The 16,659-nt window shown below is 26.6% G+C and overlaps 1 protein-coding gene across 1 annotated transcript; it reads right to left on the bottom strand.

Annotated features, from left to right (window-relative positions):
• Positions 1-15,656: 15,656 nt before the first annotated feature.
• On the bottom strand, positions 15,657-16,598 carry Phum_PHUM088420 (60S ribosomal protein L31, putative; the record flags this gene model as incomplete). The annotated part of the gene is made up of 2 exons (XM_002423803.1): positions 15,657-15,807; positions 16,375-16,598. The coding sequence occupies 2 exons, from the start codon at positions 16,596-16,598 to the stop codon at positions 15,657-15,659; spliced, it is 375 nt and encodes a 124-aa protein (XP_002423848.1).
• Between the last annotated feature and the right edge of the window lie 61 nt (positions 16,599-16,659).

Genomic DNA, 16,659 nt, shown 5'->3' with positions numbered 1-16,659 from the left:
TATAACTATTAAAAGTGCATTTTTTTTTCGATCCGTTCAAAACTTTTTACGGCTCACCCTTTTTTTTTTTCTATTTCTTTTTCTTTTTTTCTACGACGACGACATTTTTTTTTTTTTTAGAAAAAAATAAAGGAAATAAATTTATTATTGTTATAAAACGATCGAAAGACATGATCATATCAAGTCACGTAAAAACAGAACAGAAAAAAAAAAATAAGAAAAATTAATATGTTTTACTTAACAAAATCACATTACGTACTTTCTTTTTTTTTTACGTTAAGAATTGATATTAAAAAAAAATTAGTTGAAAAAAAGAAAGACAAACAAAACTACCTACCTACCGTTTAGGGGTTGTTAAATCCATGTCGAACTCGATAAATTTCTTTTTTCGATCTTTAAAATAATAATTAATAAAAAAAACATTGACGACATTTAATAATAATTTTTTTACGGTTATATATATAACTGTTGTTGTAACAACTATAATTATGATTATTATTATTATGATTATTATTATTATTATTATAATAAATATCCTCCTGTATGTTGCACAACGAAGAATGCATTGAATGCAACGTCCGCAATGAAAAGTCTGAAACTAACCTTCAAAAGGCAAAGTCACTAAACTTTCGCGCCACGCACACACACAATACTTCAAATGCCCGTACGCATAAACAACGCAACTTTATAACAGGATGTTTCAAAAAAAAAAAAAACATTTTCGATTATATATATATATGTGTATATGCCGAAAAACAAACGTTTAAATATGACGTTTTATTATTATTATTATTAATAAACTTATTTTGATAAAAATGGCGTTTTTAGAAAATGGCGGACATATCAAATCATTTCGCACGAATTGAAAAAAAAAAACAATTGTCTACATCCCTCTAAAATAGAAAAACTTTAATTACATATTATTTAAGGGTTTTTACGCATAAACGACACACGCACACCCGCACACACTCTAGCCCGAACGCCTTATTGAAAAAAAAAAAAATTTATACCGTACAAACCGAACCTTGAATGGCGAAAATTAATAATAATAATAATATCCCTTCGTGAAAATTTATTATTATTATTATTATTATTATTATTATTTCGTACGAGAGTAATAATGAGCAGGAGAAAGAAATAAACAAAAATGATGACAAGCCATAGGGAAAAAACTAATTAGTCTAACGAAAAAATAAATTTTACAAAAACTAAAAATTATAAGACGAAAAAAAAAAGGGAAAATAAAATGGCGGTGAAAAAACAGGTAAAAATAAAATTAATAAAAAAATTTATCCACGAATCCACCACCCTTATTAAAAAAAAAAAAAAATTTTAAATGTTTTTCATGATGGCGACGAAAATAAATAAATAAACCGGAAGTCAACACAAACCAATTTATACAAATTAATAATAAAATTAATAAATAAATAAATAAATAAAATTTGCGTGTCAATTTTCGGTTAACTTTAGAGGGGAAAAATTATTATAATTTTCCGACAGCATTTAAAATCTCGATAGAATAACAATGATGATAAATACATTAATAAAAAATACATTAAATTATTTATTATTAATAGAAATTAAAAAAATAAATTTATTTATTGGTGTGAGTTCATTTTTTGAATCGTCCTGTAGTTTTCTACGCATTAGTCTAAGCGCAATCATCATTTTTTGGTAAAAAACAAAATGTTGAAACCGCCATTTAATAGGTTTTACGGTAGATACCGGGTTTTATAATTAAACTCATTATTAAATGCATTCCATGCAACTTTAAAATGCATACAAATAATTTTTTTTATAAATTGGACTTATTTTAATTTGGTTTTTAACCCTGGCCAATATCTTAAAAACACACAATTTAAGAAATACGTTATAATTTTTTTTTTTTGTATTTTTAACGCTAAAAAAAACACACAAATTAATGCCCTTCTATTATTATTATTATTATTATTATTAATTTACCCTTTACTAACAGAATCAAAAACAAAAAACCTTATTTTTATACTAATTTTCCTTAACTCCCTTAAACCGCCATTTTTTTTAAAATTTTAAATCGCAAAACTTTTTAATTATAATTGTTGTTAATACTTACTACCGAAAACAAACATGAAAACAATAATTATTATTATTATTACATTTGTTAACGTTGAATTCCTTAAAAATAATTATTTAACAAAAAAAAAAAAATCGTGCACATTAAATAATAAATAAATAAATAAATAAAATTAAACATAAATATAAAAATAATTAATATTTTTCGCGGAAAGGGAGAATGCGGGTGGGGGTGGGAGTGGGCAGAGGGTGGAAGAAGGCATTAAAAAAAAAAGAGACGAATAAGGAAACTTACCTAATTAAAATTATCATTATTAATAATATTATTATTATTACACACGGAATAATGAAGGGGAAAAAGGCACATTTAATAATAATAATAATAATAATATTAATAATAATGGATAAATTTAAAATGGTCGTAATTGTAATAAATAAAAATCCTTGATAAAAACGACAAACAACAAACAAACAATCATAACAGAGAGCACTTAGGTTTATGATAACTGATGCGAATTGCGTAATATCCACCCTCAAGCGCGGTGGGTAAAAACTGATGAAGCGACACAAGAAAATCAACTTTTTCCGATATGGTGGGGGGTTGAGATACCACCAACTCGCGCGCAATCGTTTAAGGGTGGTTCCTACTTTTTTTTTTTTTTTCGTTACCAACAAACTTTTATAAAGAGAAAAAAATGGCTTTTTTTTTTGAATTCTATGAAATTATTATTTTATATTTTTTTTCCATTTCTTTTGCAACCGTTGCCCCCTCACCCCTCCCTCCCCAAAAAAAAGTTCCTAAATAGAGTTGCGGAGGATTCATTTTTGTGGATTTTTCGGTTGGCTGACCTTCCGTTTACTACTCATGGGTGTGTGTTTGTAATCCAAATTGCCCTTTCAACTACTTTCCTCCATATTTTCAAATTTTTTTTTTTTTCGGTTGGTTGTTAATGTTTAACAAACCTTAAAACGAATTTTAAATATTGTAATCGACTATATAATATTAATTATTATTATTATTATTATATATGAAAAAATCACGAATGAAAAAAAAAAAAAAATGTTGTTTGGTTGTTGTAAAGAAAAAAAAATAAATAAATAAAAAGAAACCGGTCTGTCGATCGGTCGTGAACGTGCACCTGTGTATGTGTTTGTCGTCGGTGCAAACATTCTTCATATCGTGATAAGATACCCTACTACTACCACTACCACTACCCCAACCCCAACCTTATTATGAACCCTATATTGCAACCCTTGGCGATGCGTACGGCCTCGAACTTAACTTTGCATGCGGGTTATTTATGTGTTATACATATATAGGGGTGGTCGACGACCGGCCGATTCATTATTTTTTAGGGGATGCTAATTTCATCCCTTATACCGACCTGTATTTAAAAAAATTACATAAAAACCTACGATACGGGCCCATACACGCACACGCACACACACATGATGAAATTTCGCGATCGTTTTTTTTTTAATAAATAAATTTCAATTACAATTTATTATTATTTTTTAAAAGTTTTTAAAGTTGAATAATAATAAAGTCGCGGGTTGGAAAACCGGAAATGATGGAAAATTTTAATAAAACCGGAAATGAATAATTTTTTATTTATATATATATTTGCAATTCTGATTTGTTTTTAAACTTTATTTATTTATTATTATGGGGGATTTCGATTAAAATTTATTTATTTATTTATGATGGAAAAATCCTTTCGTCTCTTCAGAGTTTTTAACCTTTTTTAAACGTGTACCAAAAAATGAAAAATCACGTGAAACAATATGAGAATTGGTAAAAAGCCTGATTTAACGGTAAATTTATTGTGATTTGGTTTTTATTATTATTATTATTATTAATTCCAAGGCTTGTGATGTTTGAGGTGTGTGTTTAACTTTTGGCTTCGCCCCATTTTACACTTTTAAATTAAATTTTTTTTTTTTTTTTTTTATTTCGTGAATGGATTAATATGTTTGTTTGTTCGTTTGTTTTTCATTGCATTTTATTCGTTGGAGAAAAAATTAATTATTTTTTTTTTTTGTAATGAATATGGAAGCTACATTTTATTTATACATTTTGAATTGTACCTTTCTTTTCAACCAATCACGGATATATACATATAAAACATTAGATGTCACGAAAAAAAAAAAACTTTGATACACCTTGATTTTGATTCAATTCGTATTGCGACAAATTAAAATGATATTACTTACATAACTAAATAACAATAGTAAAACACATCTTTTTAGCATTATTAAATTATTGTTGAAAGAAACGGTAAATGATTATAGAACACGTTTATTATATACGTAATACATGATTTTTTTTATATTTTGTAATAAGAATTACATGCAACCCTATCTTCGAAGGCCAAGGTCAGCGAGGTTTTTTTTTTTTTCGGCTCTAGGCTTTCTTCCCTAGGTAGGTTCATCATCATCATCATACCAAGGTTCGTTCGAAGAAAAAAGAAAAAGAAAAAAAAATGTTTTTTTTTTTTAGATGCATAATGTTCAAGTTGCATTTTTTACTTTATTATTATGGAAAATAAATTTTTTTATAATTTGAAACGAATAAAAAAAAAAAAAAAAAAAAAAACGAAAGACTCCATTTTGAAAAGAGCAAAACATAATAATAGTTGGTTTGGTCATGGAATAGGATTATTATTTATTTACTAGTTGTATTATCGTAGTTATTACACAGTTATATTTTTTCTTTTAAAACCATGCAAATCGGTTTTAACAGAGAAATAAATAAATATATATATTATTATTTAAGGAAATTTACCATGGCCGAATGATGAAAATTATTAAATAAGCCTCTTGGCCAAATAAGCCTCTACGTCATTATTTGCACATTCTTTTTATGTTTAAAAACAGAAACATTTGGGTTAAATAGATAAAAACGAAAACAAACAATTTTTAATTTGTTTCTTCTTATAACATTATTTATCGAAAATGTTCTTGCATTCAACTCAAAACGCGATAAAATAATTTTTTTTTTTTGTTAAGACAAAAACTATTATTCAAATACGATTCGGGGAGGGATTGGGGATTTGGGGGAGGTTGAGAAGAAAATAAGAAAAAATTTACGACGCCGATTTTTAAGATTTAAATGGTTATTAAAGAACGAGGTTTTGTATGTTTGTTTGTGTCGACCATTTTTGTTGTTGTTGTCCCTCTGACTTGGCAACAAAGGAAAATGATCCGCGATAAGTCCAAAACGGATATTTCAATCAGTCCAGCAGGGAGGTTTTCATGCAAGAGACGTCTCTTCGCTATCAATTTTGAAACATTTGATAAAAGTTCAAGGTTTCTTTTAAAAAGGGAGATAAAAACATGTTTGCCGGGATGATTTCTTTTTTCTTCATTTACCTCTTCTTTGCCTCATTGACGATAACTCACATCACACATATAATATTTGTATAAAAATCATGTTTAACTGATAATTAAATGTTAGCTTTTCGTCGTTCAGACGTTCGGGTCTTTGACACACGTTCAAATGGTTAAAGAACGAGGAAATTTCAAATTTTTTTTTTCTGTATATTAATTTTTATATTGTTTATTAAACTAATTAGACTTTGGTTTTTTTTTTAAAAAATTGTATTTGTTTGTTATCGATCGATAGATCGATGGATCGATCGTGTGGCAGACGAGTGCACATGATGGCTCTCTTTTATTGGAGCCATTTTTTTCATGTTGGCAAAACAAATTTTAAATTGACCCTGGCGTTTAATTTTTCTTAAATTTTCCAATAATTATAAAATGGATGAGAGAGGGAAGAGGAGTGATGAGGTAGGGGAGGGGGAGGTTAAAAGGTAATTAATATAATTGGGAAGAAATAAGAGGGAAGGAAAGGGGGATTTTTTTTTACTGTTTGAGTACAAAGATCGCAAATGATGAAATGAATCATGGACGACTTCGAAAATTAAAATGTTTATTGTTTAGCTTTAAAAATTGTTTTTATAATGAATGTTATCGAGTTGTGTAAGGATGATGGCAACGACTTGACAAATAAATATAACAAAGTTTCCATTATTTTCTTTTTTTATCTCGAAAGAGGTCATATTGGGTAGTAAAATTTTATTTTATCTTATTTTCTCTAAATTGTCTTTTCTTTTCTACGATGCATCCCCACCTATTTTATTCTCTCTTTTTCTTTCTCTTATATATATAATTTATCAAAAAAAAAGACTTATGTATACGTGGAAATAGAAAAAAAAGATACGACGACATATTTCTTATGAAAAAAAAAAAAGAAAATCGTCAAATTATGATGATAGACAATATGCCCGAATTTTTTATGTAAATTTTACGTAAATCATAATAATAATAATAAATAAATGGTTTAATAATTAGAAGAAGAAGAAAAAGAAGAAAACATAAGATTGGCCAAAAGAAAAAAAAAGAGGGGATAATATAAGTTATGTTGAGATTGCGCCATAGAATTTGCAACTTGTTTCTTTTTTTTTGCACAATGTTTTAGCCATAAACTGGCAGTTTGTGGTTGGCAAAGCTTTAGGTCGGTTCTACAAGAAGAAAATTAGCCAGTTTTGTTCTTTTTTTTTTGTTAAATTTACAGTTTAAATAATTTAGGAAAATTTATTTTGTTTGTTTTTGAAAGTTTTTTTTTTTTAATAATAATTAAAAGTTTTTAATAATAATAATAATAATAGTTTCATTTATTTTAAAAAAACGCAATTTGGAATATTATTTTTACAAAAAGGATTACTGGATATTTTGGATACGAAAAATAAATTCTGGATATAAATAAATATTAAATTTAATTCATGGATTTTTCGTTTTTTTTTTTTTGTTTTTTTATTTAATTAAGTTTTGTTATAAGTGTTAATCATTATTATTTTTGATTCGGTTTTTAATTATTACGGATGCAAAAATAAAAAAAGTTTTAAAAATTTGATTTGAATCCATGGATTTTAAAAATCAGGGAGCGACCCAAAAAAAAGGAAAAAAATTTTATATTTTTAGGATTTCAAACGCGTAAAAAGATTCATAAGAATCGTTTCTCTTATCTTCTTAAATATTTGGCTAAGGCATACAATGTTTAAAGAAGGGAGTGATGGGGGCCCCAGTAAAAAAAAAAAAGTTTTGTTGAAATGCATAATGGAAGAAGGAGAAGGAGAAAAAAAGTTCTTTTTTATTTTTGTAAAGACATGAATTTGGCCCCTTTTCAAACGCAACCGAGAAGAAGTTCTGTTAGGTCATTGACCCCTTTTTACAAGTCATTTCAAAGTCAGACACAAAACGCATGATACGAGGCGGTTTATAGAAAAAAATTTTGTCCCGGTGCGGATTTAATGAATTTTTACAAAATAAATACATAATGATGATGATGATGATCATGACGATGATGATGATGATGATGATGATGATGATGGTGGTAATGCAGGGGGTTCGAGGTATCAAATTGAAACGATCGCGAGGAAAATTTTTTCGCACCCTTTTTCTCGTTAAAATCATCGTGGAAATTTCTGGGAAAAACGTAACCGGAAAAGGATACGTAGGGTCGTTCCATTTAAAAATTTAGGTTTTCCAATTCTTTTCGTGATCAAAAAGAAAAAAAAAATTACGATAATTAATAATATTAATTATTATTACTATTAGTACGAAAAGAAAAACTAAAATGGAAAAAATTGTAGTTGATTTTTTTTGGTTTTTTCATTCAATCCGCGTCCCCCCCAATAAAATCACTATGCACTAAACTATGCATTTTAAAAGTCTCAGCATTGAGAGAGAGAGAGAGAGAGAGAAAAAGATTTGAAAAATATAAAAGAAAGAATGAAATTAAGAAACATTAGAAGGCCTAACAAGTTCATCATCTCAAGCTGGACTGAATTTGTTTTCTTATAATTAATTATTATTATGAACATTGACCGTTCTCAATTTTTTGAATGTTCTGTTTTTTCTTTTTTTTTGAGAGAGAGTGATGCACTCGAAAAATTTCATGAGAAATTACATATTATCATTATCATCATCATTATTATTATTATTACTATTAAATATTATTTGAATTTATCAAAAAAAAAAAAAAAAAAAATGCACCTTTTCTCAATAATAAACTGTTGGAAAATTGTGGAAAATAAGAGAAACATTATAATAAAAATGGATCCCAGTTTAATTAATGACGTAATAATATAATAATATAATTTTTTTTTTGTTTTACGTTGACGTATATATTTTGGGGATTTTAGGGAGGATTTTAGGGGGGATTTTACTTTCGACAAACCTTTCTGAATAAATATGAACATGGAAATAAATAAAAATAAAAAAAAAATTTATTTTAATCAATTTCGAATGATTCTATTTATAGACGATAAAAAAAATGAATAAATTTTAAAAACGCCAAAAAAAAAATTATATATAAATGGATTCACGTTCCCAAAAAAATACAAATACATATATTAACATAAATAAAATGGCGTCGATTCATACATAAATAATTTTTTTTTTTTTTTTTTTTTAATAGAGAGTGTGCAGATGGATTTAATAACAAAAGGCGAATATTTATTGCTATTTATTATTATTGAATCATCAAATAATAAAAATGCAGGTGCAAAAGAGTATTTAAAATTTTTTTTCACCTGTGTTTCTCAATTAACAAATAATAATAATAATAATAATAATAAAACGTGAAAAAAAAAAAAGTATTGAGAAAAAATATGTTGACTAGGACTCATGAGATATTGAATGGGTTAACATTGACTCAGGACCGATTCGTTGTGCTTGACTGCAACAGTCACGGCATGGTCCACTTAACGTTTATTTTCTCTCTCTCTCTCTCTCTCTCTCTCTTGACTTGTTTCTGGTAGAGGAGAATTATAGGATGATGTTAAAAGTTGATGAGGATGATGAAGAGGAGAAGAAGGATAAGGAGTAGGGAGAAAGGGAAGCTTTTTTTTTTTTATATACAAACATTTATTATAAGATTTTGTGTTGTCTTTTGATCAACTTTTAAAAAAAAAAACTTGTTTGGTCCAGAGCCACATAGTTTGCCCCGGTATTTTTAACCGGTTTTTTTTTGGGTCTTTGTTGCACTTGCAATTACCACCGAAAAAAAAAAAAAAAATCTTCTTAACTTATTGTGTGTGTTTTTTTTTTCCTTTTCCTCCTCTCCTTCTTCTCCTTCATCTTCTTTTCCTTAATGTTGTTTTGTTATGTCTCGTAATTTAGAATTTAAAACTTTTTTTTTTTTACGGATTAAAAATAATAATAATAATAATTCATACCTATACCTTAAATATAAAATTTATTTATTACAGTAAGATTTTTACTTCATAAGTAAAAAATTAATTAATTATTATTAACAACAGACAATACATGTTTTTTTTTTTGTAATTACCATTGTGTTGTTGTTGTTGTTGATCACCGATTGTTAATTTTTTTTTTAAACTCTCAACGGTTAATATTTTGTAACGGTAAATTTTTTTTTTCTATGGTTATTTCTTGTCGATATCATGCCGACCAATAAACGACCGCGGGATAAATAAAAAAAAAAAAAATTCTCTCTTTGAATTTCGGAAATTTAACATTTTCAAAAAAGGAACGTGTGTGTGTGTGTGCTTGTGTGGTTATAATGATTTAGTATATGGACAATAAGACAATATAAAGATACTGATGGCAAAATGTCGGCTCATAATCTCATAAGTAGAACGATTATGCCAAATTATTTGAACTGTTTGTTCAAGCAGAAACAACAAAACGAATGATTGCGGTTTAGTTGGTGTCCTAAAAAACAAAAATTTCAAATAAGTCTACCGATACCGTACGGATACCTAAAAGGTACACAAAAAAAAAATTTCGTCAAGTTGGTATTCCTGAAAAATTAGGATGACAAATGAACACCCCACGAAATCATTGGGTTTCTAAGTATCGGGGGGAAAATTTTCGAAATTTAGAAAAGTTTATAATAACACGGAACGAAAAATTTTTGAAAATAATAATAATAATAATAATAATTTAAATATTTACCTTGGACGGAATAAGATGGAATAAAAGTAAACAGATTTTTATTACGCATAATAAATAATTTTCAACCCCGTAAAAAAAAAAATTCAATTTAAAAATTGGTGCAATAATTTGTTTCACTCAAAAACCTTTTTTTCCAACCTTGAATTGACCGAAAAGGTACAACAAACCGTCCGGCACACACAATCAACCCTTTAAATTGTTTTTAAAAAAAAAAAACTTTCCCCTTCGATATATTTTACAACCTTTTTACACATATATGGATATTTTACAATTGCCAAAAGGGTGTTTCACGCCTAAAGGAAGGTTCAACCCTTTTCAAAAAAAAAAAAAAAAATCTTTTGTTAGGTTTCATTTTAAGAATTGCGCAAAAGGTTTTTTTTTTTCCTTTTTTATTTTCCATTCTTGTCCTTTTTATGCAATAATATGAACCTGTTCCTTCAAGGTTATCGACCCTTATATATTTATTTACTATTTTTTTGTCCAAATTAATAAAAGTTTGTTTGATGCCTGAAAAATAGAAATTTGAAATAAAACGAATTTTTTTAAAAAAAAATAAATCCTTTTCATCGAACCTGAATAAAAGTAAAAAAAAAAAAATTTTATTTAATAATATTAAACCTAAATAAATCGTAGAAGGGGAAAAACCTCAAAAATTTTTTGTTTAAGAAAATGTAAATGACGAGATTTGAATAAATAAAAAAATTTCACTAAAAATTCGTCTCTCAGATTTCTTATTATTATTATCATCATCATGGAATTCTTTAGGTTTGTTTCGATACGTTCAACCCTCTTTCTTTCTCTTTCACACTTTTATCCGTCTTTGTTTTTATGTTTTTAAGGTATCTTATTTTAGCCTGAGTGAACTCGAGTTAACTCGTTTACAAAAGCGAAAAAACAGGTTTCACTTTAATTGAAACCGGGTGTGTTTAAAAAAAAAAAACCGATAAATATATATATAAAATAATGTATAAGAACCTTTCAAGGTTAAAAAGGACAACAAGAGCAGAATTGGTTTTTTTATTTATATGTTTATCTTATTTGATTCGATGGATCCTGTATAAAAGAGAATTTGTAGCCATCTGCGCAATAGTGTGGGAACCTGAAACGCAATTAACCCTTTCACAATTAGAAAACACACACACCCTAGAGGATGGCGTAAATATTGGTCATCATTTTACTCATCTTCCTGTCCCGTTGACCTTTTTACTAAGATTATCACTCCAACTGCTCCTTTTTTTTCTCATTAAATAAAATCCTTTTTTTTTTTACTCTTTGATAATAATATTTTCATACAAGGTTGTCTTATTTGTTTCCGGTCATAACCGACAACAACAAAAATTATTTTTTCATATCGTTGTTGACTTTTCTGGACAATTTTTCACCTGGTTTTCTTTTTTTAATATTTATTTGTAAATGAAAATTTAATTAAATATATTATTATTGTTAATGAATGGGAAAAAAAGGAAGATCGCAGAGGGTAAGATTGGAAGAAGGGAAGAAGAGGGTTGCACTTTTTTTTTTTTTTGTAGGAGATGATGATGATGATGATGACTAATCACAAGAATACAATGGCATATTATTCAATAAAAATCAAATGAGTGAGGAAGGTTAAATGCAAGCATAATGTATGACTTTGGTCAGGATTGGAGTCTATCCGGGCGGTCACGCACTGCGTCCCACGCATTAGGGTAGGGTTCCTAATATATATATGAGTAAAACATGGACCTAAATGAAATCTGCCGTGCCAAAATAAATAAATAAATTAACCCTTGTTCCTGTTTTTTATTACTTTTAAATTATTATTAAATTAATATTTATTACCATTTACGAACGTTTGTTTGAAATACGAAAAGTAATTATCAATAAGAAAAGCTTTAAAAAATTTAACGAAAAAACCGGGCATGGATGCCAACGTAGGGAAAAAAAAGCTTTTTAGAATTTATGTTGGCACTAGTTAGGAAATCAACAACCTTCACCCCGACATCCGTTTTGAATAATTTTTTTTTATTATGCGAACGCGGTTTAATTCTTTTTTACCCTAACATTAACGTTTATTCAAAATGTCTGAAATATTCGAATTTTTTGTGTTGACAAAACCCAAAAAATAAAAACTCTTTCGTTTAGTTTTTTTTTTGCTCTTTTCTTTTGTTTTTTATTTTCTTAATCCTGAAACTGTTAATAATAATAAATTAGAATCCATTTTATATTAAAAAGAAACTAAAAACTAATTCTAAATATTTTTTTTACCATTTATTGATTGTCTCTTACTTTTTTTATACTAAATCTTTTAGTTATTACTAAAATAAGTTAAGGACTCATTTAGTTTATTGTTTTATATTATATTATATACTGTGATGAAATAAAAAAAACAAAAAATTTTTTTTTTACCCCTTTGATCACTAAATAATTTATCATAAATATTTTTTCACACAATCTTTTTATTTATAATTATTGGTGTTGCCATTACAAAAAAATTTTTGCTCCTAAAAACGGATAAATATATATATTTCTGTAAAAAAAGGAAGAAAGAAGGGTTTAATTATGAGTTAATGACGGTTGATAGGAAGACCCTCCAGTTTGAAATTGTTTAAGGTTTTCAAAAACAAAAACAAAAATGATGGGGGTTTTTTTTTGTTTAATTCAACAATTTCATTTTTGCAATCAGACATTTCTTCAATTTTAAAGGAAAATTTAAATAAAATTTCGAATGATAAAAAAAAAAAAGAAATATTGCGTATTAAAGAAATTTATATAGAAAACAAATGTTTTCATATTGAAAAATAAAAAGAAAAGAAAAGAAAAAAAATCCCATTGAATAGCAGACGATTTTAGGGTTGCGGACAATTCAAGGTGACTCACACCCTCCGTCTGCTTTTATGCCCTAAGGCAGAAGCCTAGCGAACCTGAAAAAAAAAAAAAAAAAAATTTTTTTTTTTTATTCTCAACATTTTATACATTAGTTGAATACCTAAAATCTTAACCATCTAAATATTCAAAAGGTTTTTTTATATTTAACTTAAGAAAACCGTGATTTTAAATTATTATCATATGTAAAATATGATTTTCTTATATTCTCAAAAACCGAATCTGACTTTTTTCTTCTTTTTTTTTATGAAGTCGTAAAAACAGCAAACGAAATTCCAGACCGCCCGGATCCTTTTTTTTTTTTTTTTTTTCAACCCTTGTGCTCAGGTTCAAATCTTTTAAACCTGATTTCTTATTATTATTATTTTTTTCAACCCTTTTTTGCCACTCATTTTTTTTACAATTCATCCATCTATTAGGTACAATTTTTTTTTTTGTTTTCTTCTTTTATTATAATAATAATAATAATAATGGCAACGGTTTTTTTTGGCCTTCGACTCCCTTTTTCACACACACAGACAAATACAGACACTCACGTTTATTTTTTTTTTTATTCTAGGTTTTAAACTCACAGGTGCATTTTTTACCTCAATTAAAATAGGGATGTACTCAAATAAAAGATCATTTCAAAAAATATTTCTCCATTTTGAAATTCTCAAATTCAATATTCATTATTTGTTTTTCATCAAAAAGTGCCTTTTTTGTGGTTTAGAATTATATTAATAATAATAATAATAATAATAATAATTGAGAATTGTTTAAAATTGATAATTTACCTTTGGAAAATTTATTATTTAACATATGATAATGGCGTTGCGTGCATTTATCAATAATAGTTTATCTTCGTAAAAAAATTTTTTTTTTAATCTAATAAAACATACTAAAAAAAGAAAAAAGAATCGATTATATAAAAAGATAAAACCTAAATAAGACAAAAAAAAACAAACCCTTGCACATTCAGACAAAAGATATAAATTGTTTTCTTCGACCGTCATCATCAAATAAATGGCTAATAATTTTTTTTTTTTAACTCATGGGAAAGAAAAAAAAAAAAGAAAAGATTTTAGCGGTCTGATTTAAAATTAAATAATATATACCTGAATGGAAAAAAAAGGAAAACAAAATTATATTGTTTTTACGTTTATATAAAATCAACCCTACCTTAAATTTAAGGGTTTGGGAATGCGAATTATTCGGAAGATGTTTAATGACAAGACATCCGGTTGTAAGCAGGTTTTTCCTGTGTCAAACCATTTCCGAATTTTAATGTGAGAATTCTTCACGGTGAATTAACTTTTTTTTTTTTCTTTCAAAAGGCATAAAGGAAATAAGTTTTATATGTATGAGCGTGTAGGGTACATACGCACACACACACACACACGCCCGCGTATGTACGCACTTATTTTCTTTAGGGTAACAATAATACAAAATACTTGAGGACTTTGAACGGACGCCATTACAATATTGTTGTCTGTTGTTGAAAAAGAAAAAAAAAATACAAAAGCAGTAGTAGTAGTAGTAATTCAATCAAAGACAATATTTTTTAAATGGTTGGATCATTAATGTTATTCTTCCACAGAGTTGTGATGGGCCATATATCAGCAAGCAGGTGCAGGTACCACAAATCATAATCTGTCCAATAGCATATATTAAAAAAACTTCCTCCTGTTTCTTTGTGATTCTTTTTTTTTTAATTATCAGCAAATACACAAAAGTAATTTTTAAAAACGTTGAGTTTTACTTTATTTTTAACATACAAAAAAAAACAAAAAATAAAAAACGAAAAAAGGGGGAGGAAAAGAAAAAAAATTAATTTAGCAAATATTTTTTTTCTGTGTTTTAAATAAGTAACCGTTATAATAAGTTTACTTCCTTCTTCCCACGAAAAAGGAAGGGTTGCAATTTGGTAAAATAAATGGATGGTAACAGATGGCAAACACCTATAATCTTCTTTTAAAAAACAAAATTGTTTTTTTTTTGTTTCAACGTGAAATTACCATTTTAAGGGTTGATAATTTTATACAGAAGAAGACAGTAGAGTCATAGTAAGATTTTATACACATAAATTTACCCTTTGTTCCCCCATTGGTCAATATTTTTTTTACACATTTTAAAATTTGATAGGTTTCCTTAATTATATACATTAAATATAAAAATGATTATTTAAAGAAAAAATACCAACAATCAATCAACTCATTGCAAACTAAATAAAAGATAAATAATTCAAAATAAGTTGAATAAATAAAATTTGCAGTTTGTTGAATTAATTGTAACATTAATAAAATGTTTAAATCGATTAATTAGAATATACAAAATAAAAATTTTAAGTACATTAAATTAAAAATCCGAATAAACCCTTAAAAACATTAATTGCATTAAAATGAAAGAAATAATGCAATTACTTACACATCTTGGTAAAATAGCATTATTTTCCACAAATTTCAATACAGTTAAATGTAAAGTTTTCAATTTAGACATCACCTCAGTAGATTTATCTAATACATACATTGTAAATAAGTTTATTAAAAATAATGAAATTTGAATGATTATTTCAACTATTAAAGTTCGAATAAAATCTTTTAAATTTAAAATTAATTTAAACTAATTTTTCTTGAATTATTCTTTTTCTTGTGAAAAATTTACCAAAAAATAAATAACATGTTGCCTTTTAATTGTACGATAAAAGGTGTCACAGTAATAAAATAAAAAAAAATTCAAATTTTTTAAAAATGTTATATTAAAATATAAAACTTTTATTCTTGGCTAGCATCGACATTTTCTGTCAAAAGTTTCTTAAATGATGCGACAGGAACAAAAGTTACCAATGTATACAGCTTATGAGGTGAATCTTCATCATCATTTCTACGCCTGGATAATCTTACTCTAATTCTAAACGGTACATGTCTGAAAAACAAAAAAACAATAAACAAAATGAAACAAGGAGTATTCTCTAAAAAGCTGAAATAATAAATAAATAGATATTAAATTTAAACCAATAATTACTATTCGATTATTATTTTTTACAACACTAAAATCATTTAATTGTAAGAATATTTTTAATTAATGAATACAATTCAAACAAATAATTATTAATTGCAATAATTGCTGCTTCGGTTAACAGGTTTTCAATTACCTGGAAACGAAAAAGAGGCATTTACAATAATAAAAGAGAGGCTACGATTGAAGGTATCATAATCAAGATACTGTTCAGCACAAATAAAATATAAAATAATCAATGAAAAATTAAGAGCAAAACTATTGAATACAATTGATAAAAGCAATTTAAAGAGAAAATTAACTCGATATCAAAAATGTCAAAATTTACATTGTCTTATAATAAATATTCAATACATAAATAGACGGTTTGTAACCACAACCATAATAAAACACAATTTAAAAATGTATGCACTAAGTTCAATATATTTGCTTAGAATTTTTTTATTTCACCTTAATTATTTGCAAAATTATTACCTGATTCCCTTAGACCAAACATGTTTATTTAAACGTGTGTCGATTCTTACATCAGGAGTACCCATTTGCTGAATGGCAAATTTACGAATTTCTTTAATTGCTCGAGGAGACCTTTTTTTAAATCCGACTCCGTGAAGCCTCTTATGAATATTTATTGTGTATTCTCTAGTAACCACTTCATTCATGGCTGATTTCCTCTTTTTTTCTCTTCTTGTTTTGGCCATGGTGATCGCCACTAAAAGTTAGAGAAACAAAGTTAGAAAATTGTTAAAAATGCATTTAAAA

This window comes from Pediculus humanus, genomic scaffold (assembly GCF_000006295.1).
Source record: "Pediculus humanus corporis 1103172107439 genomic scaffold, whole genome shotgun sequence".
Lineage (NCBI taxonomy): Eukaryota > Metazoa > Arthropoda > Insecta > Psocodea > Pediculidae > Pediculus > Pediculus humanus.
Note: the sequence above shows the minus strand (reverse complement) of the source record. Positions and strands in the feature narration are given on the sequence as shown.